This window comes from Cherax quadricarinatus, chromosome 16 (genome assembly GCF_038502225.1).
Source record: "Cherax quadricarinatus isolate ZL_2023a chromosome 16, ASM3850222v1, whole genome shotgun sequence".
NCBI classification, from domain to species: domain Eukaryota; kingdom Metazoa; phylum Arthropoda; class Malacostraca; order Decapoda; family Parastacidae; genus Cherax; species Cherax quadricarinatus.
Window position 1 is genome coordinate 8,756,550 of NC_091307.1, and position 27,186 is coordinate 8,783,735.

The 27,186-nt window shown below is 38.0% G+C and overlaps 1 protein-coding gene across 1 annotated transcript in view; it reads right to left on the bottom strand.

The window, feature by feature from the left end:
• LOC128688860 (putative leucine-rich repeat-containing protein DDB_G0290503) overlaps nucleotides 1-27,186 on the bottom strand; it is a gene marked incomplete at its 3' end in the record, with an annotated part of 132,346 nt that overhangs the window by 21,033 nt on the left and 84,127 nt on the right. Inside the window, 5 exon segments of the mRNA XM_053776870.2 lie at nucleotides 144-1,925; nucleotides 5,516-5,788; nucleotides 11,636-11,818; nucleotides 14,905-15,053; nucleotides 23,913-24,039. Coding sequence (XP_053632845.2) covers nucleotides 144-1,925; nucleotides 5,516-5,788; nucleotides 11,636-11,818; nucleotides 14,905-15,053; nucleotides 23,913-24,039 — 2,514 coding nt within the window.

A 27,186-nucleotide genomic window follows, 5' to 3' on the forward strand; every position in this document is an offset into this window, starting at 1 on the left:
AGACACCAGTAATCCTACCATCATGTAAAACAATTACAGGCTTTCGTTTTACACTCATTTGCAAGGACGGTAGTACCTCCCTGGGTGGTTGCTGTCTACCAACCTACTACTATAAATATTAATATACAAATTATTAGACTTACCTGTTCCCTCAGCGAAGAAATGTTAGTGTCAAATTCTCTCTCTTTTACTGCCAATGTAGACTTTAATTCTGAAATTTTACCATCCATTTCCATAGTCTGAGTCTTGTAACTATTTAAACTTTGTTCGTGCATTTCTTCCATGGTGGTGATGATTTTTTTTTTTTCCTGAAGACATGAATTTAATTCACAAATAATTTTTTGGTTGATTTCTGCTTGCTCCTCTTTCTCTCTCTTAAGAACTTCCATTGCCAGTTTCACATTACTGAATTGTTCATTGAACAGAACTTCACTCTCTTCCTTACATTTTTTAATGCTCATTTTCTCTTGCTCTACTTTCTCTATTTGTTTACATTTATCAGCAAGAATTTCATCTAATTTACCCATTTTACTTTCATATGTTTTAGTATTCAAGTCATTCTGTTCCTCTAAACTTTTAATATTTTTTTCTTTTTCTGATAAAAGTTTATTTACATGTTCATTCTTTGAAAGGAGTTCTTGAGAGATGGCTGCCCTTTCTCTGGAAAATTCATCAACCAACTCACAATGCTGCCTCTGTAGAGAACCAAATGCCTCTTCTTTTTCTTCGATTATTTTTGTCAAGGTTATCTTTTCTTGACGAAGCATTTGTAATTTTTCTTCCAAATCATTCTGTGAGGAAATATAACTACTTTTGTTCACTTGCATCTCTTGGAGTAATGTGCATTTCTCTTGCTCATAAGCAGCTCTGGTGATTTCCAGCTCATGTTGTAGAGCACTACAGTCATTAGCCTTTATTTCCATCTCATTTTGAAGCTTATTCACAATTTCGTGTGATGATGTCACTGCTTCTTCCTTCACTATAAGAGCATCATTCAGAACAGAATTTTGCTGCTCAAGAGAATTTATAGTTAATTTATACTTCTCATTTAACTCCTTTTCCTTTGTTTGAATTTCATTAAGTAGTGTTATTCTTTCACTAGTAAAATTATTCTCAGCTTCTTGCATTTTTAACTGGAGAGAGAGATATGCACTTTCTTTTTGGTGAATCACATTGCTCATTTCTTTTTCTTTTTTAACAAAATCAGCTTGACAATCTTTCAATTGCTGTCTTATGATAACCTTTGTTTCTTCATGTATCTGGTGTTCACTACTCAAGATAATTCTCATCTCACTTAAATCTTCAACAATTTTATTAAACTCTTTATTTAAGTCACTGAACTCTTTTTCCTTGTTTGTCATTATTTCATTCAGTGAAGCTATTCTCTTAGCATGGTTGTTAAGTTCATTTTCCTTTTGCTGTTGTAATGATAAGAATGCTTCCTTCCTTGTCTCTATTTCCTTTTCAAATTTTGTTTTCAAATCAGCCATAGCATTATTGGTCTTCTCCATTTCTTGCTTAAGGAGAGAATATTCTTCTTTTCTGAGAAGAAGTTCTTCTTTAAGAGCTACTTTCTCAAAAGTCAATTGCTTTACTTGTGTTTCTACTTCATTCTGAAGCCTAAAATAATCAAGAGTTTTCATCTGAATTTCCTCTTCCAAACAGTGCTTTTCTGTATTCAAAGTTTTAATCTTATCTTCCATTTCTTTCTGTAGTTGACACAGAGTTTCTGACTTGATCTCAACCTGCATGTTTAAGTCAGCTTTCTCATTAGCCATTTTTGTTAGGTCTTGATCCATCTGCAATGTGACACATGTATAATTCTCCTTGAGACTTTGGATTTCATGCTCGAGTGAAATTTTCTCATTAGTTAACATTTCCTGTGTACTGAGTAGTTCCATTATGTTTTTATTCAACTCCTGAACCTGAAAACAAAAGAATATTTAGATTATGCTGAAGTACAAGGATCCATACATATTTATAACAAAGCACAAGTTCTGAAAAACTTGGAGGAAAATAATATATCGGACCACAACATCCATCAGCACATTCCCTCTTGGTAAAACTAAGATTCACACAATGTGAATATATAACTCCCTATTAAATTTTTTAGCAAATATAGTAAAAAATAGGTTTTCGTTTGCCCTGGTTTTTGCCGAATTCGGTTTTCAAGGACTTTTTTCATCACAATTTTGTCCCAATTTTCATTCATCACCTTGGTTTTCAATGATCCACCATACCGAACGTATCCGCCTGCCGTGCCCACACAAAGCATCCCACATGTTCTGAGTCGATCTGGCTTTGTTTCTTGTCAAGTGAGCATTACCCTGCGCGTTCACCCATTGTTTTTTGGGCTTGTTTATTGAGTGAGACTGCTAAATAAGCCACCATGGTGGCGAGAAACACAATAGAATTTAGAAAGAACTTGTAGCAAAGTATGGGGTTGGATGTGAGTGGCCAGGATGTGGAAGAGTTGGTGGACGACTACAGGGAAGAGCTAACCACTAAAGTGATGCAACACCTTCGACTGGAACAGCAACAGATTGCAGCTGAGGAAATTGCTTCAGAGGAGGAGGACACAAAGAGGGGAGAATGTGCCTTCTTCAGTGATTAAGGACATGTGTGCTAAGTGGCGTGAGTTGCAAAGTTTTGTGGAGATATCACCCTAACAAAGCTGTTGCAAGTTGTGTCTGCGACATGTTCAATGACAATGCCTTATCCCAGTTTAGGCAAATCTTAGAGAGACGTCAGAAACAGACCTCTCTAGACAGATTTTTTATGTGACAGGGGCCCAATGCCAGTAAAAGACAAAGAAGGGAAGCAACCCCAGATAGGGACTTGATACCTGAAGTCCTTATGGAGGGGGATTCCCCTTCCAACCAATAACCTCTCTTCCTCCCTCTCCCCTCCTCCCATCTTCCATATGCCAACAAGAGTCTTCAATAAAGGTAAAAGTCACATTAAATATTCATTTATTCATTTCATTAGTCCTTTATATTTATTTCTCATTGTTTTCTGTATGTAAAAAAAGTAGTTATTCTCTATAAAAACTTTTTTTTTTGTTTACACTTTTGGGTGTCTGGAATGGATTAATCGGATTTACATTATTTCTAAGGGGAAATGTTCCTTTGGTTTTCGTCGAATTCAGTTTTTGTCAGACTTTCTGGAACGAATTAATGACGAAACCCGAGGTTCCACTGTATTAAAAGAACAAAAATAATGGTTTTCGTGGAAGAAAATTGCCTCTCGAACCAATGGAAAAATGCAACTACTGCACTGCCACTAAATTTAAATTCAATGAACAATTAATTCTACAGGCCTCATCTGTAGTCATTGAATTCAAATTCAATCCCACAAAAATCATCCAAAATTACCTTGAACAAATACCATGAATAAGCACTAATTACCCATAACAAACACTGTGAATAAGCATTAATTACCTTAAATAAATACATACCGTGAATAAATATTAATTACCTTGAACAAACACTGAATAAGCATTAATTACATTGAGCAAATATTGTTCACATCCTAAACAATATGCATACAAAAAAAAAATAAGAAGGCAAATCTTCAAATTCTTAACAAATCAAACCTAAAGAATAATATGCAAAATCAGAGGCTTTCCCCACGTGAGATTCATAGACAAAAACTATTCACAAAGGTACTATCGTTTTGTCATATAATTGTGAAATAGAAGCAAGTTAAAATGTTTTCCAAAATGATAGGATTGTTGGAATTTTCTGTTTCAAGACTATGCAAGATGGCAGGTAAATCTTACAAATTTCTACGTGCTATCAATATACATTTATCTTTATTCTCCTGTGTGTGTTTTAATTGTTTAAAGTATGGTAATACTGCATTTCCTTTCCCATCTAAGAGATTTGGTCTCAGATCAGGCTGTGGAGATGATAATCCCAGAACCATTAAAATCCTCTATCAAGCAGAGAGCAGTTTATAATGCTCTACAAGCACTAGATTTATGCTACCATGCAACCAAGCGTGTCACACAAATCACAAGGCTTCTAGGAGCTATATCATATATGAAATGACCACTTTCTGTCACATCTCACTGGCTGGTGTAGCCAGATGTAAACGCTTTCAACTGAGTGTTCGCCAGAGATAGATTTCTCACTTAAAAGTTCCCATATTTCACAGATTTTTGCCCCTCCAGAATGGCAACAAGTTTCTGAATTGATTTCTAATGCTTAATTGAATGTTTGAACATAGCTTTGATATGCAAATAAAGTGTGTACAACATAAACGAGTACTACCCAAAATACTGTATTTCATCCAAGGTGCAACTTGTATTACATAAGTGTACATATTTGTTAATTTGTCATGTTGTGTTTTCTTGTCATTTCAGTTCAAACAGGCATCTTTTATAGATCAAGTGCCCAGTGGAGAAAGGACAATACCTTGGATGGGCCTTGTTTGGACAGTGAAAATGACCATGACTATGGATGACGGAGTAAATGATGATGAAAATAGTTGTCATATGAGGTATTACACAACATTACCTCATTGGCCAATTGATACAAGCAGGCTGGCATGCAAGTTATGCATAACAAAAGTAACAGATAAAAGTCAACTACTGCTCGTTCACTGTGCAAGGGAAATCTCTCTATGAATAATCAAAGGAACTGTTTCAATTATTTCCTTCCCAGACTGGAATAAGATGATATAATATGTAATTTTTTAAACAACAAAAAGGCACAATACTGTGACTGGAACAATACACAAATAACCCGCACATAGAAGAGAGGAGCTTACGACGATGTTTCGGTCCGACTTGGACCATTTACAAAGTCACACTCTGTAAATGGTCGAAGTCGGACCGAAATGTCATCGTAAGCTCCTCTCTTCTATGTGCGGGTTATTCGTGTGTGTGATCTTTTGTTTGTGATGTAAAAACTTTCTATTATTAAAGAAAAAATTTTTTTACAGTGAAAAGTATTTTTGTATAATTTTTATAAAATGTTCAAGCACTACAGAAACAAGTTTCAACTGTTTTATGTATATACTGTAACTGAATAATAAAATTTAAATATGCAGTATTTCAACAATAACTCATGATGGGCACCTCCACCCAGTAAATTTTAAATGACGAGCACTAGTCCCCTATGACAGTTAAAATTTAATAAAGGTAAGTACTGAAGTTATATCTGCCGTGTCTCGTGATTCAAATTCCGCCAACTTCTATTCATTCTATACCAAAACTTTCACACATTACCAAAATTTTGCCTCTGGTGAATGTTTATTTTCAAAAGACCTGAAAAAAATGATGACAATTATTAATAACAAGGCACAATACCATGACTGGAACAATACAAAAATAACTCACACATAGGAGACTGAAACTTACGATGATATTTCAGTACAACTTGGACCACTAACTAGTCATACTGTGTGACTAGTTTATGGTCTGAGTTGGACCAAAACATCCTTAAGCTTCAGTTTATGCGGGGGGTTATCTGCGTATTGGCAATTCTGTAAATCTTTCTTATAAACCAACCTTCAATTTATATTCTTCTCTTTGAGATGCAACTTGATTTTCAAAATCCTTGTTTATCTTAGATATGGTACTTGAGAACTCTTCTTGTAAAGAGGTCTTAGCATTAGATACTTCTTCAAGGGCTGCATGGGTAACTTTTAATTCAAGTTGAGAGGACTGAACTTGCTCTTCCAGAGTCTTCAACTTAGTAGAGCACTGAGACGATTGTTCCAAAACTTTATTAAATTCATCCTTCATGTTGGATATAGTTGTTTGTGTCATATGAGCCTCATCCTGCAATATGAGAAACAATACTAAACTGCAAATAAAAAAAAAAGTTCACTGGCATATTTAAGAAAAAATGTGTTACTCCTGGGTAGTGGCATAGCCAAGCTCTGAAGTTAGGGAAAGTAAGCACATAAAAATAAAAAGGCATCATGACACGTACTACTGAATAATTTTAAATTCATCTTACATTTTTATTTTAGTTTTAACATAACTTATTTAGTAATCAAAATCAAAACACAAAGAAGATATAGTTCTAAAGAAAGTACATAATTGTTATTTTGTATTTAAAATCAAAACATAATAAAAAAGCTTTATAGTAAGCCCATAAATCTCAAAACATAATAAAAATGTCCATTAATTAATTTTAATTTTATATGTAAAATAAAAAAACAAAGCAATGTGAAAAATGTATGAATCAACTACAAGTCTCTTCTGTCTAGGTTTCATTCTTGTAAAGTTATTCATTACTTTATTATAATGTACCTCAGTAGCCAACTCTCTTTCAATAGAGAGCAAACTCAAACTAGACAATGTATCCTCACCCATTGCAGAACAAAGGTAGGACTTTGTGTATTTGAGCCAACTAAAGGATAGTTCCATGACTGCACTAGTTACTGGTAATGTCAGAAAAACGTGGTACAATGTAGACAAGTCAGGAAATATGGAACACACGTCATTGGCAACAGTGAACTAAAGAGAAATTTTTTTGACAAGGCTCCACTTTTAAAAAATGTGCTCAGGGACAGCAGTCACTTCCCTTGCTCTCCCTCCAGCTATGCCATTACTCCTGGGTTCAATACAGTAATTATTTGGTTAGAGCTGTCCAATCTAGATTGCCTGTACTCTAACAGGCCCTTTATTTCTTTCACTGTCACAAACAGATCTGTTTGTGACTTGACAAAGCCCACTGCATGGGAGAAACGTAGTCAATAAAGAATCACATTATACTGCATTTGTGTCTATTTTTCCAAAGTGTCGGTATTTTATACCATTTATCTCCATTCTTATATGGGTGTACAGCATGAGCTTTATAGACACTTCAGCAAACAGGAAACTGAAGACTGTGGAGATGATATATTCAAGGGTGATGTGTAAATATTATGCAAAGAAATAGGAGAATGGAGATCAGAAGATGCCTGGGGTTACCAAAAGAATTCAGTCCTGAGAAGGGGTTGTTGAGGTGGTGTGGCATTCAGAAAGGATGGCTAAGATGGTATCTAAATTTGCAATGGAAGGACAGAGGGGTAGGGTTCATCTCAGGAAAGATTATAGGGAGGGAGTAGAGACAAGTGGTTTTAATGACTTAACCCCTTCAGGGTCCAAGGCCAAAATCTGAAGTGGTGCCCCAGTGTCCAAGAATTTTCCAAAAAAAAATTTATTTTTTCTTATGAAATGGTAGAGAATCTTTTTGTGAAGGTAATAAAACAAAAAGTACGAAATTTGATGGAAAATTGACGAAATTATGCTCTCACGAATTTTGATGTGTCAGCGATATTTACGAATCAGCGATTTTGCCGACTTTGACTCCCATTTTAGGCCAATTACATTATTCCAGTTGACCAAATTCTTATCTATTTCACTAGTATTACTTCTATTCTATCGTCTGAGCACAAGAAATTGCCAAGTCAACAGTATCAACTACAAAATAAAGTGATCGGAAGTTGGTAATTTGGCCAATTTAACACAAAGTTCAAAATATTCCAATTTCAAAATAAGGTCAAGAATAAACAATGTAGGTATTCCTGGCACTAAACTAACATTTCCTCTGTTCATTAGTTACGTTTCGAGGCTTTACAAATAAATTCCATTTTGATTTTTTATTCACATAATGAATGTTTATTCACACCAAAAAATAGAAGATTTAATGTTACGCAATATTGTAATAATTGTATAAATATCATCACAACATTTGTGAATGTATATTAGACCCACCAGCTGGCGTGTATTAGACGTGCGAGGTTGTTTGTTTACTCCTGAACATCGGCAAAAATTTAACATTTCCGCTACTTTGAGCTCAGTTTCAAGCCATTTTCAGTGCTAAAACCAATCAAAATCATCACTATTTCAGTAATATGTCTTCCATTCTATCAAATGAGACCAAGAAATCGCAAATGCAACTATAAAAAACATACGAAAAAACACTGCAAATTCGCTGTTTTAATCGAAAATCATGGTCTCAAGTTTTTTTTCTCTCATTATACACAGAGTGCTGCAGGATTTGTTTTATGTGGTGCACACATACCACATAGATGTATTCTCTCATATCTAGGCCCAAATGTGCCACTCACAGTTTATCAGAGTGAGCTGAGCTCATGACGTAGATCTACAGTTTGGACCCTGAACGTAAAGCCGTAAATCTACGGGATGGACCCTGAAAGGGTTAAGACACATTGCGGGAGTGTGAGCAAAGTAACATTCATGAAGAGTCAGGAAAACCAGTTAAATTTGAGTTCTGGAGGTGAGAAACAGTGCCTGCACTCTAAAGGAGGGGTGAGGATGTTGCAATCCAGTGGAACATCTGCACTGTGATATCAGCACACTTCTGGCAAGACAGTGGATGAAGTGGGCCACACTGCCTCAATGGGTGATGATTGGTGTGTTAAAACAGTCATGAAATGAAAGAAATATCTTGGCACCATGAGCAATAAGAACAAGAGGTCATACTTTGAAACTGAGAAAAGAAAAGCAGTGCCATTATTAAATAAATGTAAAATAATTTTATTTACTATCAATTGAATGTTTTTTTTTTTTTTTTTTTCAACAAGTTGGTCGTCTCCCACCGAGGCAGGGTGACCCAAAAAAGAAAGAAAATCCCCAAAAAGAAAATACTTTCAACATCACTCAACACTTTCACCACACTCACACATTATCACTGCTTTTGCAGAGGTGTTCAGAATACAACAGTTTAGAAGCATATACGTATAAAGATACACAACATATCCCTCCAAACTGCCAATTTAATTTAAATAACAAAAAAAAAAAAAAAAAAAAAAAAAAAAAAAGAATACCGTGACTGGAACGACACACAAATAACCCGCACATAGAAGAGAGGAGTTTACGACGATGTTTCGGTCCGACTTGGACCATTTACAAAGTCACACGAACGAAAAGGAGAGGGAGGGAGTATATATAGGCAGGATGTAGTGATAGTAGTGGAGGTAGAAGGTAGTATGGAGGAGGAGGAGGCAGTCAAATACTAAGAAAGAGGAGCACGGCAAGGGAGCTAGGCGCCCACAGAGGGTAACAGAAAGAACACAGAGGGGAGGGATAATAAAATAAATAAATGAAAGATGAGGTGAATCATAGAATTGATGAGGGAAAAAGGGTGAGTGGTGCACTTAGGAGTCTGTGGAGACAAAGAACTTTGTCCTTGGAGGCAAAGAGGGGAATGCATGAGAGTATAGTTTTACCAACGCTCTTATATGGGTGTGAAGCATGGGTGATGAATGTTGCAGTGAGGAGAAGGCTGGAGGCAGTGGAGATGTCATGTCTGAGAGCAATGTGTGGTGTGAATATAATGCAGAGAATTCGTAGTTTGGAAGTTAGGAGGAGGTGCGGGATTAACAAAACTGTTGTCCAGAGGGCTGAGGAAGGGTTGTTGAGGTGGTTCGGACATGTGGAGAGAATGGAGCGAAACAGAATAACTTCAAGAGTGTATCAGTCTGTAGTGGAAGGAAGGCGGGGTAGGGGTCGGCCTAGGAAAGGTTGGAGGGAGGGGGTAAAGGAGGTTTTGTGTGCGAGGGGCTTGGACTTCCAGCAAGCATGCGTGAGCGTGTTTGATAGGAGTGAATGGAGACAAATGGTTTTTAATACTTGACGTGCTGTTGGAGTGTGAGCAAAGTAACATTTATGAAGGGGTTCAGGGAAACCGGCAGGCCGGACTTGAGTCCTGGAGATGGGAAGTACAGTGCCCGCCCACTGAAGGAGGGGTGTTAATGTTGCAGTTTAAAAACTGTAGTGTAAAGCACCCTTCTGGCAAGACAGTGATGGAGTGAATGATGGTGAAAGTTTTTCTTTTTCGGGCCACCCTGCCTTGGTGGGAATCGGCCAGTGTGATAAAAAAAAAAAAATAATGAAGGAACAAATACCCAAGGTAGAAGAAAGACAATCCAAAGGAGAAAAACAAAAGAGTTAAGGGGAAGAGAGAGAAGAAAAGGAGGAATTAGGTTAGGTCACAGGTGTTCTGAAGTTCGGAGCATTTTACAATGTAGTGGGAAAGGAAAGCATCTACAGAGATGAAGCCAGGCCTAAGATTCATACAAGGAAAGTTGTGTATTAGGGAGGATTTGACCAGACACTGACTGTTGAAGTTGGAAGTAGGGAAGACAGTTTTAGCAGAAGACCAGTCGATAGGATGACTGTGATCTCTGATGTGACAGGAAAGAGAATTGTTAGTGTTGGCAAGCCTAACACTACTTTTGTGCTCCCTAAGTCTGTCAGAAAGAGAACGGCCAGTTTCTGCAAAGTACTGAAGAGGACTATACACAAATAAATAACAAAAAGGACAGGAGGAACAAGAAATAGAGTAGACAGGAGCATCTGTAGAGGGAGGAGAGGAAAGCTCCTCTCTTGTGTGTGGATTATTTGTGTATTCAATTAACCCTTTCAGGGTCCAAGGCCAAAATCTGAAGTCACGCACCAGTGTCCAAGAATTTTCAAAAAAAAAATTTGTTATTTTTTCTTATGAAATCGTAGAGAATCTTTTTGTGAAGGTAATAAAACAAAAAGTACGAAATTTGATGGAAAATTGACGAAATTATGCTCTCGCGAATTTTGATGTGTCAGCGATATTTATGAATCGGCGATTTTGCCGACTTTGACTCCCATTTTAGGCCAATTACATTATTCCAATCAACCAAATTCTTAGCTATTTCACTAGTATTACTTCTATTCTATCGATTGAGCACAAGAAATCGCCAAGTCAACTGTTTCAACTACAAATTAAAGTGATCGGAAATTGTTAATTTGGCCAATTTAACACAAAGTTCAAAATATTCCAATTTCAAAATAGGCTCCAGAATAAACAATGTAGGTATTCCTGGAACTAAACTAACATTTCCTCTGTTCATTAGTTACATTTTGAGGCTTTACAAATAAATTCCATTTTGATTTTTTATTCACGTAATGAATTTTTATTCACACCAAAAAATAGAAGATTTTCTGTTATGCAATACTGTAATAATTGTATAAATATCATCACCATATTTGTGAATGTATATTAGACCCACCAGCTAACGTGTATTAGATGTGTGAGGTCGTTTGTTTACTCTTGAATATCGGCAAAAATTTAACATTTCCGCTACTTTGAGCTCAGTTTCAAGCCATTTCCCGTGCTAAAACCAATCAAAATCATCTCTATTTCTGTAATATGTCTTCCATTCTATCAAATGAGACCAAGAAATCGCAAATACAACTATAAAAAACATACGAAAAAACACTGCAAAGTCGCTGTTTTAATCGAAAAATCATGATTTCAGTTTTTTCTCTCATTATACACAGTGTGCTGCAGGATCTGTTTTATGTGGTGCACACATACCACATAGATGTATTCTCTCATATCTAGGCCCAAATGTACCACTCACAGTTTATCAGAGTGAGCTGAGCTCATGGCGTAGATCTACGGTTTGGACACTCACCGTAAAGCCGTAGATCTACGGGACGGACCCTGAAAGGGTTAAATGTGGTGGAAAAATATATTAAATTAATTTTTTTCTATTACAGGTATACAAAAATTTGTTTCTAAGGTTTCTCATGCTTGATGAACATGAAATAAGGTATATAAAAATGAATTTACCATTAATACTTTAAAGAATAATTCTAAGTAAAAAAAAAAAACCCACACATTTTGACTACCTCCAATTTTTGTCGTTCTGCCTCCAACATTTCATTCTTCATCTTAACTTCTTGTAAAATTTGTAAAGTATTCTTATTCTCATCACATACTTGTGCATGAGAATCCTGGAGCTGAGTATATGTCTCCCGTACTTCTTCTAACTCAGAAATTATATTTTCATTTTCTGTGGTGATGGATTCCACCTGAAAATAATTTAAAAAACAAAATACCTTCTAATTCAACAATGACTGGTAAAATGATCATTAATTTATGAAACATCAGACACACAAATCTGCATCAGGTATCTGAAGTAAAGATTTCTTTACTCACTTAAGTATTTCTAATCCCAATGTTTTTAACACAATGACTAACTCACACCAAAGTAGGGTGACCCAAAAAAAAAAAAAAAAAGAAAATTCAAAGTGCTGAAGTTTGTTGTAATGGTTTGGGCATTTAGAGGAGGGATTGGATAGTGTATACATAAATTCTCAGGTGGAAAAAAGGAGGGGTACGGATCATCCCAGGAACGATTGAAGGAAGTTTTGATTATTAGGGCTTGAGCATCCAGCAGACTTGTGAGAACATGCTAGGCAGGAGTGGAGACAAGTTTATTTTAATGGATGTGTTACTGAAGTGTAAGCAAGGTAACATTTATGGAGAGATTCAGGGAATCCATGTTACCTTGTTCACGCTCTAACAGCACGTCTGTTAAAACCACTTGACACTGTCTCACTCGACCAGGCAACACCTCAAGTCAGCCAGATGCTCAAAACCACCTTCACTCCCTACTTCCAACTGTTCCTGAGATGATCCCTACCCCTTCATTTCTGATGGTTTTGTAAGGAAATAAAAAAAAAAATGATTAGCATTTATGTTCAAGCACATTTTACTAACTTTATACAATTTAGATTAATATTACCACGCAGTATTTTTTAAAGCATTTACTGTTGCATACGTAAATATTTTTTTACAAAATATTCAAGTGTGCAATATATTGTTGTTAGTTTTATTCTTAGTTTAAGTTTGCCCAAAGTACTCTGCATAATTATAAGCTTTATCATGAAAGGAATAAACAAACTGAAAACTATCTTTGTAATATTAATGTACCTTCTCAGGTTTTTCCCCCCAAACTGCAGTCTCCTGCCAAGGCAGGGTGACCCAAAGAAAACACATACATTTATTATTAGTATTATTTTTTTTTTTTTTTTTTTTTATTATCACACCGGCCGATTCCCACCAAGGCAGGGTGGCCCGAAAAAGAAAAACTTTCACCATCATTCACTCCATCACTGTCTTGCCAGAAGGGTGCTTTACACTACAGTTTTTAAACTGCAACATTAACACCCCTCCTTCAGAGTGCAGGCACTGTACTTCCCATCTCCAGGACTCAAGTCCGGCCTGCCGGTTTCCCTGAATCCCTTCATAAATGTTACTTTGCTCACACTCCAACAGCACGTCAAGTATTAAAAACCATTTGTCTCCATTCACTCCTATCAAACACGCTCACGCATGCCTGCTGGAAGTCCAAGCCCCTCGCACACAAAACCTCCTTTACCCCCTCCCTCCAACCCTTCCTAGGCCGACCCCTACCCCGCCTTCCTTCCACTACAGACTGATACACTCTTGAAGTCATTCTGTTTCGCTCCATTCTCTCTACATGTCCGAACCACCTCAACAACCCTTCCTCAGCCCTCTGGACAACAGTTTTGGTAATCCCGCACCTCCTCCTAACTTCCAAACTACGAATTCTCTGCATTATATTCACACCACACATTGCCCTCAGACATGACATCTCCACTGCCTCCAGCCTTCTCCTCGCTGCAACATTCATCACCCACGCTTCACACCCATATAAGAGCGTTGGTAAAACTATACTCTCATACATTCCCCTCTTTGCCTCCAAGGACAAAGTTCTTTGTCTCCACAGACTCCTAAGTGCACCACTCACTCTTTTTCCCTCATCAATTCTATGATTCACCTCATCTTTCATAGACCCATCCGCTGACACGTCCACTCCCAAATATCTGAATACATTCACCTCCTCCATACTCTCTCCCTCCAATCTGATATTCAATCTTTCATCACCTAATCTTTTTGTTATCCTCATAACCTTACTCTTTCCTGTATTCACCTTTAATTTTCTTCTTTTGCACACCCTACCAAATTCATCCACCAATCTCTGCAACTTCTCTTCAGAATCTCCCAAGAGCACAGTGTCATCAGCAAAGAGCAGCTGTGACAACTCCCACTTTGTGTGTGATTCTTTGTCTTTTAACTCCACGCCTCTTGCCAAGACCCTCGCATTTACTTCTCTTACAACCCCATCTATAAATATATTAAACAACCACGGTGACATCACACATCCTTGTCTAAGGCCTACCTTTACTGGGAAAAAATTTCCTTCTTTCCTACATACTCTAACTTGAGCCTCACTATCCTCGTAAAAACTCTTCACTGCTTTCAATAACCTACCTCCTACACCATACACTTGCAACATCTGCCACATTGCCCCCCTATCCACCCTGTCATATGCCTTTTCCAAATCCATAAATGCCACAAAGACCTCTTTAGCCTTATCTAAATACTGTTCACTTATATGTTTCACTGTAAACACCTGGTCCACACACCCCCTACCTTTCCTAAAGCCTCCTTGTTCATCTGCTATCCTATTCTCCGTCTTACTCTTAATTCTTTCAATTATAACTCTACCATACACTTTACCAGGTACACTCAACAGACTTATCCCCCTATAATTTTTGCACTCTCTTTTATCCCCTTTGCCTTTATACAAAGGAACTATGCATGCTCTCTGCCAATCCCTAGGTACCTTACCCTCTTCCATACATTTATTAAATAATTGCACCAACCACTCCAAAACTATATCCCCACCTGCTTTTAACATTTCTATCTTTATCCCATCAATCCCGGCTGCCTTACCCCCTTTCATTTTGCCTACTGCCTCACGAACTTCCCCCACACTCACAACTGGCTCTTCCTCACTCCTACAAGATGTTATTCCTCCTTGCCCTATACACGAAATCACAGCTTCCCTATCTTCATCAACATTTAACAATTCCTCAAAATATTCCTTCCATCTTCCCAATACCTCTAACTCTCCATTTAATAACTCTCCTCTCCTATTTTTAACTGACAAATCCATTTGTTCTCTAGGCTTTCTTAACTTGTTAATCTCACTCCAAAACTTTTTCTTATTTTCAACAAAATTTGTTGATAACATCTCACCCACTCTCTCATTTGCTCTCTTTTTACATCAGCCACTATTCATTACCTGTGCAAGCAACTGATCTCTACTGTATGTAGTTTCAGAAAGTTTCTCTTCAAGGGTTGAATGCTGTTCTCGCAGATATTTTAGTTGTTCTTGAGTTTCAAAAAGAATCTTATCCACAACTGCATCAGCCATATTTTCTCCACATTCATCTGAAAAAATATATAATTAAAATAACAAAACTTATGAATTTTTTTTCCTTGGTTTGTATATTTCTCTCTTATTAATCATGGACTATGATACACCTAAGACCATAAAAATATAACATTTCACCTTCCATACATTTCAGAATTATACACCCTCTTAGCCAACATACATTGCTGTGGTCTTTCCAAATGACCCAATTATCTCAACAACCCCCTTTCTGCTTTTCAAATTGCAGTTTTCATACCACTGCACTATCTCCTAATTTCTGCATTCCTTAATCTACATAATATTCACACCACACACTGATCTCCAATGTGATATCACTGCCTCTAGCTGCCGCCTCCTCACTACAAGTTTTTTTTTTTTTTTTTTAACACGTCAGCCGTTTCCTATTAAGGCAGGGCGACACAAAGAATGAAAAAACTTTCATCATTTAACACTTTCACCATCAGTCGTACATAATCAATATCTTTGCAGAGGCGCTCAAACTACCAATATCCCAAACCCCTCCTTCAAAGTGCAGGCATTGTACCTCCCCTTTCCAAGACTCAAGTCCGGCTAACTTGCTTCCCTGAATCCCTTCGCAAAATATTACCCAGCTCACAGTCCAACAACTCGTCAGGTCCCAAAAACCATTTGTTTCCATTCATTCCTAACACGCTCATGCATGCTTGCTGGACATCCAAGGCCCTCGCCCACAAAACCTCTTTTACCGACTCCCTCCAACTTTTTCGACGATGACCTTACCCCGCCTTCCTTCCCCTACAGATTTATACGCTCTCCAAGTCATTCTACTTTGTTCCATTCTCTCTAAATAACCGAACCACCACAATCCCTATTCAGCCCTCTGTCTAATACTTTTAGGAACTCCACACCTCCTCCTAATTTCCACACTACAAATTCTCTTATCAGAGGTTTTTACAAAACAAAAGTGTTATAAGAAGAGCAGAGTATATGGAGAGTAAAAGAAAGGTGAAGAGTGGTGAGAAAGTTAAAAAAAAAAATGAGCAGATGATAGAGTGGGAGAGGCACTGTCAAGAAATTTTAACGAAAATAAGAAAAAATTTTGGAGCGAGATAAACAAGGTAAAAAAGTCTAAGGAACGAATGGATTTGTCAGTTAAAAAACAGAGTAGGGGAGTTAGTAGATGGAGAACTGGAGGTATTGGGTAGATGGCGAGAATATTTTGAGGAACTTTTAAATGTCGATGAAGAAAGGGAGGCAGCAATTTCATGCAATGGCCAGGGAGGTATAACATCTTTTAGGAAGGAAGAAGAGCAGGATGTGAATGTAGGGAAGGTGCGTGAGGCATTACGTAGAATGAGAGGGGGTAAAGCAGCTTAAACTGACGGGGTTATGACAAACGTTAAAAGCAGGGGGATATAGTGTTGGAGCATTGGGTATTTTTGTTTAGTAAATGTATGAAAGAGGGGAGGGCACTTTGGGATTGGCAGAGAGCATGAATAGCTCCTTTATATAAAGGAAAGGGGGACAAAAGAGATTGTAAAAATTATAGGGGAAGAAGTTTCCGGAGTTTTAGGTAGTAGGTTGGTAGACAGCAACTGCCCAGGGAGGTACTACCATCCTGCCAAGTTAGTATAAAACAAAAGCCTGTAATTGTTTTACATGATGGTAGGATAGCTGGTGCCCATTTCTCTGTCTCAAACATGCAAGGTTTCAGGTACGTCTTGCTACTTCTACTTACACTTATGTCACACTACACATATGTACATGTACAAGAATATATATACACACACCCCTCTGGGTTTTCTTCTATTTTCTTACTCGTTCTTGTTCTTGTTTATTTCCTCTTACCTTCTTGGGGAAGTGGAACAGAATTCCTCCTCCGTAAGCCATGCATGTTGTAAGAGGCGACTAAAATGCCAGAATCAAGGGGCTAGTAACCCCTTCTCCTGTATAAATTATTAAATTTATGAAGAGAAACTTTCGTTTTTCTTTTTGGGCCACCCTGCCTTGGTGGGATACGGCCAGTTTGTTAAAAAAAAAAAAAAAAAAAAGTTTCCTGAGTATACCAGGTAAAGTGTATGGTAGAGTTATTATTGAAAGAATTAGAGGTAAAACAGAGAGTAGGACTGCACATGAGCATGGAGGCTTTAGAGTGAGTAAGGATGTGTAGATCAAGTGTTTACAATGAAGCATATATGTGAACAGTATTTTGATAAAGGTAGGGAAGTTTTAGTTGAATTTATGGATTTAGGAAATGTATATGAGAGAGTGGAGAGGAGAGCAATGTGGCAGATATTGCAAGTGCATGGAATAGTAGTAAGTTACTAAATGCTGTAAAGTTTTTATGACGATAGTGAGGCTCAGGTTATGGTGTGTAGGAGAAAGGGAAATTACTTCCTGGTAAAAGTAGGTCTTTGACAGGGATGTGTAATGTCACCATGGTTTAATATATTTATAGATAGGGTTGTAAAAGAAGTAAATGCTAGGGTGTTGGGGAGAGGGGTAGGATTAAATTATGGGGAATCAAATACAAAATAGGAGTTGACACAGTTACTTTTTGCTTATGATACCATGCTTTTGGGAGATTCTAAAGAAAAGTTACCAAGGTTAGTGGACAAGTTTGGGAGGGTGTGTAAAGGTAGAAAGTTGAAAGTGAACATAGATAAGAGTAAGGTGATGAAGGTATTAAACAATTAAGATAAAGAAAAATTGGAAAGTAGGAAAGAGGGAAATTATTTCCCAGTAAAAGTAGGCCTTAGACAAGGATGTGTGATGTCACCATGGTTGTTTAATATATTTATAGATGGGGTTGTAAGAGAAGTAAATGCGAGGGTCTTGGCAAGAGGCGTGGAGTTTAAAGATAAAGAATCACACATGAAGTGGGAGTTGTCACAGTTGCTCTTTGCTGATGACACTGTGCTCTTGGGAGATTCTGAAGAGAAGTTGCAGAGATTGGTGGATGAATTTGGTAGGGCATGCAAAAGAAGAAAATTAAAAGTGAATACAAGAAAGAGTAAGGTTATGAGGATAACAAAAAGATTAGGTGATGAAAGATTGGATATCAGATTGGACGGAGAGGGTATGGAGGAGGTGAATGTATTCAGATATTTAAGAATGGGTCTATGAAAGATGAGGTGAATCATAGAATTGATGAAGGGAAAAGGGTGAGTGGTGCACTTAGGAGTCTGTGGAGACAAAAGTTTGTCCTTGGAGGCAAAGAGGGGAATGTATGAGAGTATAGTTTTACCAACGCTCTTATATGGGTGTGAAGCATGGGTGATGAATGTTGCAGCGAGGAGAAGGCTGGAGGCAGTGGAGATGTCATGTCTGAAGGCAATGTGTGGTGTGAATATAATGCAGAGAATTCGTAGTTTGGAAGTTAGGAGGAGGTGCGGGATTACCAAAACTGTTGTCCAGAGGGCTGAGGAAGGGTTGTTGAGGTGGTTCGGACATGTAGAGAGAATGGAGCGAAACAGAATGACTTCAAGAGTGTATCGGTCTGTAGTGGAAGGAAGGCGGGGTAGGGGTCGGCCTAGGAAAGGTTGGAGGGAGGGGGTAAAGGAGGTTTTGTGTGCGAGGGGCTTGGACTTCCAGCAGGCATGCGCAAGCGTGTTTGATAGGAGTGAATGGAGACAAATGGTTTTTAATACTTGACGTGCTGTTGGAGTGTAAGCAAAGTAACATTTATGAAGGGGTTCAGGGAAACCGGCAGGCCGGACTTGAGTCCTGGAGATAGGAAGTACAGTGCCTGCACTCTGAAGGAGGGGTGTTAATGTTGCAGTTTAAAAACTGTAATGTAAAGCACCCTTCTGGCAAGACAGTGATGGAGTGAATGATGGTGAAAGTTTTTCTTTTTCGGGCCACTCTGCCTTGGTGGGAATCGGCCAGTGTGCTAATAAATAAAAAATAAAAATTGGATATCACATTGGAGAGGAGTATGGAAGAAGTGAATGTTTTCAGATATTTGGGAGTTGATGTGTCAGCGGATGGGTTTATGAAGGATGAGGTTAACCATAGAATTGATGAAGAAAAAAAGGTGAGTGGTGGATTGAGGTATCTCTGGAGACAAAAAACGTTATCCATGGAGGAAAAGAAGGGAATGTACAAAAGTGCAGTGGTACCAACACTCTTATATGGGTGTGAAGCTTGGGTTGTAAATGCTGCAGCGAGGAGGCAGTAGGGATGTCCTGTCTAAGGGCAATGTGGAGTGTAAATATTATGCAGGGAATTCAGAGTGTGGAAATTAGGAGGAGGTGTGGAGTTAATAAAAGTATTAGTCAGAGGGCTGAAGAGGGGTTGTTGAGATGGTTTGGTCATTTAGAGAGAACAGATCAAAGTAGAATGACTTGGAGAGCGGATGGGGTATGCGTTATCCTCGCAAAGGTTGGAGGGAGAGAGTAAAGGAGGCTTTGTCGGCAAGGGGCTTGGACTTCCAGCAAGCGAGCACAAGCATGTTAGATAAGAATTAATAGAGACGAATGGTTTTTGGGACCTGACAAGCTGTTGGAAAGTGAGCAGGGTAATAATCTGTGAAGGGATTCAGGGAAACCGGTTAGCCGGACTTGAATCCTGGAAATGGGAAGTACAATGCCTGCACTTTAAGTGAGAGGTTTAGGATATTGGCAGTATGGAGAAACTTCTAAACTGTCATATCTGAGCGCCTCTGCAAAGACAGTGATTATGTATGAGTGAGGTGAAAGTGTTGAATGATGGTGAAATTATTTTTCTTTTTGGGGATTTTTTCTTTCTTTTTGGGTCACCCTGTCTCGATGGGAGATGACAGATGGGTTAAAAAAAAAAAATTCTCAGCATAACTGAAACCTCGGTACTCAAACAGCTCTGTACTTGAACAATTCAGTATTCAAATGTTTAGTTCAGTAAACAAATCGCTCGGTAGTCGACAGTCCTCTGAGGTTTTTGCAGAGAATGAGAAATCACAATCAAAGACTCTAAGATGGGCTTTGTTCTTACAGCCCTTTAATTTCGAAGTCAAATATATAAAAGGCTCAGAGAATGTGGTTGCTGATGGTCTCTCTAGATGTTTTATGTAGATGCATGGTGCATGCTTTGCACATTATGTTTTTCTTGTGCTGGCCTTGTTGGTTCGCAGTGGTTAACTTGCTCGGCACTTGACCAAACAAACACGGCCTGTCAGAACTTCACTGTAAACTATTTCGTGTTCCTTTGCATTTTTTTGGCGTTTTTTATATTATCTATAAACATTAGTTACTATGGGGCCAAAGAGGGTTAGTGATAACAACCAACCAAAAAGAAAATTGGTTGGGAAAAATTCGTTCTATACTCGAACAGCCTTCTGGAACCAATTCAATTAGAATGCCAAAGTTCCACTGTATTTACACCACACATTACCCTTACATGCAACATTTCCACTACCTCCAGCCTCCTCCTTGCTGCAGCATTTACAACTCATGCTTCACTCCGATATAAGAGTGTTGGTACCACTACATCTGGGGCACCTCTGCGAAGAGAGCAATTATGTGCGAATGATGATGAGTGTTGAATGATGGTGAAAATGTTTGCTTCTTTTTTTTTTCCGACCACCCTGCCTCGGTGGGAGACGGCCGAAATATTTAAAAAAAAAAAAAAATACGTATAAATTTTAGTGCCTCGATATTCCTTTCTTCTAATCTAACATCAAATCTTTCAAAAGTACTGTGTTTTTACCTTTGAAGCCTGCACCTCTCCAAAAACTTGATAACTTACTACTTATACAACTCTACCTATAAAAACATGAATGCACTAGAATGACATCACACAATGTCTAAGGTTTGCCTCCCCTTGAAAATACTCTCCTACATACCCTAACCCGAGCCACTCTCTGCCGTTAAAAAAAACTCTTAACTACTTCAAACATCTGCAACACTTGACAGATATGTTTAAATGCTCAATGAAAATCTTGAAAGAGGTTCAGTAATAAAATTCTCATGGAACTGCATGTTATGTTTAATACTATTTCATGTCTTTATACTTCTTTATTTTTATTTCTTGAAAGATGTTCCCAAGTTAACCCTTTGACTGTTTCAGGTCCCTTTCTGAAACTGTCATTCTATGTTGCTCAATTTTTGAAAAAAAAAAATTATGATTTTTTCTTATGAAATGATAGAGAATTTTTTCCCGATGGTAATGACACCAAAAGTTCGAAATTTGGTCGAAAACTCATGGAATTATGCTCCCGCGAAGTTAGCGGTCTCGGCGACATATGTGTATCGGCGATTTCGCCGGCTTTGAGCCCTATTTTCAGCCAATTCCATTGTTCCAGTTGACCAAACTCATAGCTATTTCTTTAGAACTCATTTTATCTATCACTGAGTACAAGAAACCTCCCATTTACTAATTTGGACTACCCAATATGGTGGTCAGAAATTGGCAATTTGGCCAATTTCAAGCAAACTAAAAAAGATGCCAATTTCAAAATAGGGTCCAGAATAAACAAGGTAGACATTCGTGGCACTAAAATAACATATGCTCTGTTCATTAGTCACATCTCTAGGCCCCTCTTATATTATTATTGCTTTCTATTTCGATTTTTTATTTATACAAAAAAATACAAAATTTACTGTTATGCAGACTACTGCATTATTGTAAAAATCGTATAAATAATATCAGTGCACTAGTGAAAGAATATTAGACTCCCCAGTTGACGTGTATTGGACGTGTGGTGTGATTTATTTACTCCTGAACATTGGTAAAATTCGAACATTTCCGCTACTTTGAGCTCAGTTTCAAGGTCGTTTTCATCGTCAAAGTAATGAAAATTAACTCTATTTCTGTTATATGTTTTCCATTTTATCACCTAAGACCATGAAAATGTGAATACAACGATAAATACTATACGAAAATACACCTTAAAGTCGGCGTTTTATTCCAAAAAAACGATCAGATTTTTTTTTCTCATTACGCAATGTGTGCTGCAGGATTTTTTTTTTTCCGCATAACGATTACTTTTATCGCAAAATTTTTGCCCCGCATACCGATTAAAAACCCGCATACCGATTTTCGTCCGAGACGCGTCCAATGTGCCCTCAGCCAGCCTCACATGTGCCGCTCCGTCCCATTGTTTACCAGCCAGCCTCCGCGGTAACATCCAAGCATACACTCGGAATATTTCGTATTATTACAGTATTTTCGGTGCTGTTTCTGGAAAATAAGTGACCATGCACTATTGTGGGCACCAGAAAGACAATCAAGGAAGCTGTTCTTGCCAAAGGTTCAACTGTGTTTTCGAAACAAAGATCGCAATTGATGGAAGATGTTGAGAGACTCTTATTGGTGTGGATAAATGAAAAACAGATAGCAGGAGATAGCGTCTCTCAAGCGATCATATGTGAAAAGGCTAGGAAGTTGCATGACGATTTAATTAAAAAAATGCCTGCAACTAGTGATGATGTGAGTGAATTTAAGGCCAGCAAAGGTTGGTTTGAGAGATTTAAGAAGCGTAGTGGCATCCATAGTGTGATAAGGCATGGTGAGGCTGCCAGTTCGGACCACAAAGCGGCTGAAAAATATGTGCAGGAATTCAAGGAGTACATAGAAACTGAAGGACTGAAACCTGAACAAGTGTTTAATTGTGATGAAACAGGCCTGTTCTGGAAGAAAATGCCAAGCAGGACCTACATTACTCAGAGGAAAAGGCACTCCCAGGACATAAGCCTATGAAAGACAGGCTTACTTTGTTGATGTGTGCCAATGCTACTTGTGATTGCAAAGTGAAGCCTTTATTAGTGTATCACTCTGAAACTCCCAGAGCGTTCAGGCAAAAGAATGTCCTCAAGGATAATTTGTGTGTGCTGTGGAGGGCAAACAGTAAGGCATGGGTCACTAGGGAATTTTTCTATAACTGGTTACACCATGCATTTGCCCCCAATGTGAAAAATTACCTAACTGAAAAGAAATTAGAACTTAAGTGCCTCCTGGTGTTAGACAATGCATCCTACAGACGTGTTTATGGGGACATGAGCTTCATTAAGGTGAAGTTTTTGCCTCCTAATACCACTCCTCTCCTGCAGCCCATGGACCAGCAGGTTATTTCCAACTTCAAGAAACTGTACACAAAAGCTCTGTTTGAAAGGTGCTTTGTAATGACCTCAGAAACTCAACTGACTCTAAGAGAGTTTTGGAGAGATCACTTTAATATCCTCAATTGTGTAAACCTTATAGGTAAGGCTTGGGAGGAAGTGACAAAGAGGACCTTGAACTCTGCTTGGAAGAAACTGTGGCCAGAATGTGTAGACAAAAGGGATTTTGAAGGGTTTGAGGCTAACGAGAATCCTGTGCCAGTTGAGGAATCCATTGTGGCATTTCCTTGGGGTTGGAGGTTAGTGGGGAGGATGTGGAAGAGTTGGTGGAGGAGGACAATGAAGAACTAACCACTGATGAGCTGCTAGATCAACTTCAACAGCAAGAGGCCACACCTGAGGAAATTGCTTCGGAGGAGGGGAGAGAGAAATTGAAGAAGTTGCCTACTTCAAAGATTAAGGAAATCTGTGCAAAGTGGCTTGAAGTGCAAACCTTCATGTTTTAATTCTTATACCTGAAATTAAAATCTGAAAAAATCCCTGGTAAGCAAAATATAAAGGTGGCCTTACTTTTACAAAACTTAAATAAACTCAATATAAAATTTTAGATGCAAAGTGCAATCTTTAAGGAGCATCAGATTTCCAAGGAAATCTAATTATAGTGATGAGCAATTAACAGAAAAACTTCCTAATTGCTTTAAACTTATAACCAAGAGGCAAAGACTAATGCTGTTTTGAATTTGGAAAATTCTGAAGAATAATAAAAATAATTTACTACAAAATGGAGACAGGCATCCACACAACTCACTGAAGTGTTCAGCATCAATAATTAATGAACACATGTACACTGAATAAACATACGGGATTTTGTAGGTGAAGAGGATTCCTCGGCAAAATTCATGGGTGATGGTGCCTCAAATGATTCTTCAATTGTGTGGTTTTCTGGTTTACTTTCCAAAAGGTACTGCCGCAGCTCCTCAAGTTGAAGCTGAAGAAATAATATATTTGTAGAAGAAATTAAAATATATCACGACAATGTTTGCAAGCAAAGAAAGAGAATAAAACATTATGAGAATTTCTTTTCTAGTACTATAAGAACTCAAATTGTTAAAAAGGCTCCTGTTTCACACCAGAAAAATTAATACATCTGATACACAAAGAAAAAATTTGAGCTTCAGTTTAAAATCAATTGTTTTTTCCACAATTGTCAGCCAACCTTTACCAAACCAAAATGCACAAAAATGAAAAACAGTGGTCCCTGGAGTTACAATAATTTGGAGTGATGATCTACCCTCAAAGAGAAATTTTGTTTGGAGTTGCAATTCAAAATTGGAGATACAATATGGATACAATGGTATGACTGCTGTGGGTTGCATCCTGGGAAACAAGATTAACCCAAGTCGCCCAAAACACACTGCATAACCTGGGGCTTTTTATATACAGTAGTAAGTCAAAAATGCCAGTTAAGTCTATAATAGTTGTATCATGTACTTGTAGATATAAAGATCATAATTACTATTACATGCATACATTGCTAATACGTCACTTTCAATTACATTCATATTCATTATTTTGGGCAGTAATGAATGCATCAGCTGAATGGTGCCTTATTTTTTCTTTATTATTTTTAGTTTTGCATCTTTTTTTTTCTTTTTGTCTAGCATTATTGTTCACTTAATAAATGATAGTGTAAACAGGCTTTTCAGCTTTTACATGCACTGGCAGCAGTGGCTGGAGGGAGGGAGGGAGGGAGGGAAAGAGGGAAGGAGGAGGGTGGGAGGGAAGGAGGGAGGGAGGGGGGCAGTGGCGTGATTCACTTTACAGCAGTGGTCTGACTGAATTATATTATTATTACATTTTTTTTTTTTTCAACAAGTCGGCCGTCTCCCACCAAGGCAGGGTGACCCAAAAAAGAAAGAAAATCCCCAAAAAGAAAAATACTTTCATCATCATTCAACACTTTCACCACACTCGTACATTATCACTGTTTTTGCAGAGGTGCTCAGAATACAAAAGTTTAGAAGCATACACATATAAAGATACACAACATATCCCTCCAAACTGTCAATATCCCAAACCCCTCCTTTAAAGTGCAGGCACTGTACTTCCATTTCCAGGACTCAAGTCCGACTATATGAAAATAACCGGTTTCCCTGAATCCCTTCACTAAATATTACCCTGCTCACACTCCAACAGATCGTCAGGTCCCAAGTACCATTCGTCTCCATTCACTCCTATCCAACACGCTTACGCACACTTGCTGGAAGTCCAAGCCCCTTGCCCACAAAACCTCCTTTACCCCCTCTCTCCAACCCTTTCGAGGACGACCCCTACCCCGCCTTCCTTCCCTTATCGATTTATATGCTTTCCATGTCATTCTACTTTGATCCATTCTCTCTAAATGACCAAACCACCTCAACAACCCCTCTTCTGCCCTAATGACTATTATTATTATAATGTTGTTGATAATGCACACATTATCAACATTATTACTGTATTATTATTATAGTAGGCAGGCATGGGTGGCCCTCGGTAGACCAGCAAAGTGGTAGTTTGTCTCTTTGGTAGCATTTGAGCCAATATAAATATCAGTTTTTGTGTGGGTGGGCCTTAACTTACCAGTGACCCAGTAGCTTGCAGCTTAGAATGTCTGAGTGAATATGAGTAGAGTTCTGTGAGGGTGGCCTAGCAGCCACTCAGCATCAAGACTGAATGTGTCTATGGTAGCCCCTTAGCCAATAGCAGAGTTTGTACTACAGTTTATTTGTTTTCACACAAATTCTGGATTATTTACCCTTTAAAACTGCATGTGTCATAATAGCACTATCTTGAGTTAATACAGCATCATAGCCCCTAAAGTGCACAGTATATAGGCCATTTCTCTGGAGTTCAAGCAAGAAATTAGTGAACTGGTGCATGAGTATGGCATTCCAAAAACAATCTTCTCTACTATTATCAAGCAACAAGAAATAATAAAGAATATTAAAGTGGCTAACAAATCTAAGCTAGTTAAAAAAATGCAGAGAAATTATTATATACAGAAGAAATTTTGCAAATATGGATAAGAGAGAAGCAGAGGATGGGAGATAGTGCCTAAAAGTTGTATCTGACTGTGTATAAGGTACAGTAAAAGTTACACTTCCAGGATCTTGGAATGAATTACCATAAAACCATGTATTTTGGGGTTTAAGTTATGATAGTTTTTATTATGATAGTCTAGCAAGGATAAATACTGTAACTCAAGGGACCACTGTATTCATGAAATCAATTCATCTGATAAAACAAAATGCATTTAATATAAAACAATGGACATGGATAAGTTGATGAAGAGGGTGAAAAATCTGGGGTTGAAGGTGGGGCAGGAAGGGGGTCATCCCAGGAATGACTGAAGGGAGAAGGATACAAAGAGGCTTTGGGTTTTAGAGGCTTGAGCATCCAGCAGACTTGAGTGAGCATGTTAGAAAGGAGCAAATGGAGATAAGTGGTTTATAATGGAAGTGCTGCTGGACTGCAAGTAGTATAACTTTTATGAAGGGATTCAGGGTAACCAGTAAGCCAGACTTGAGTCCTAGGCAAAAAAAAAAAAATGCCTGCACTGTGAAGGAAAGGTGATGATGCTGCAATCCCAGGATAACCTGAGGGTCATGCCAGTACACTTCTGGAAAGATGGTGACTGAATAAATGTTGGTGAGTGTGTTTTCTTTTTTTTGAGTCACTCTTCCTTAGAAAGAGACAGCCATTAAGTCATTAAAAAAATATGTATTTTTTATTTTAAACAAGTCAGCCGTCTCCCACCGAGGCAGGGTGACCCAAAAAGAAAGAAAATCCCCAGAAAGAAAATACTTTCATCATCATTCAACACTTTCACCTCACTCACACAATCACTGTTTTTGCAGAGGTGACCAGAATACAACAGTTTACAAGCGTATACGTATAAAGACACAACATATCCCTCAAAACTGCCAATATCTCAAACCCCTAATTTAAAGTGCAGGCATTGTACTTCCCATTTCCATGACTCAAGTCCGGCTATATAAAAATAGCCGGTTTACCTGAACCACTTCACTAAACATTACCCTGCTCACATTCCAACAGCTCGTCACGTCCCAAATACCATTCGCCTCCATTCACTCCC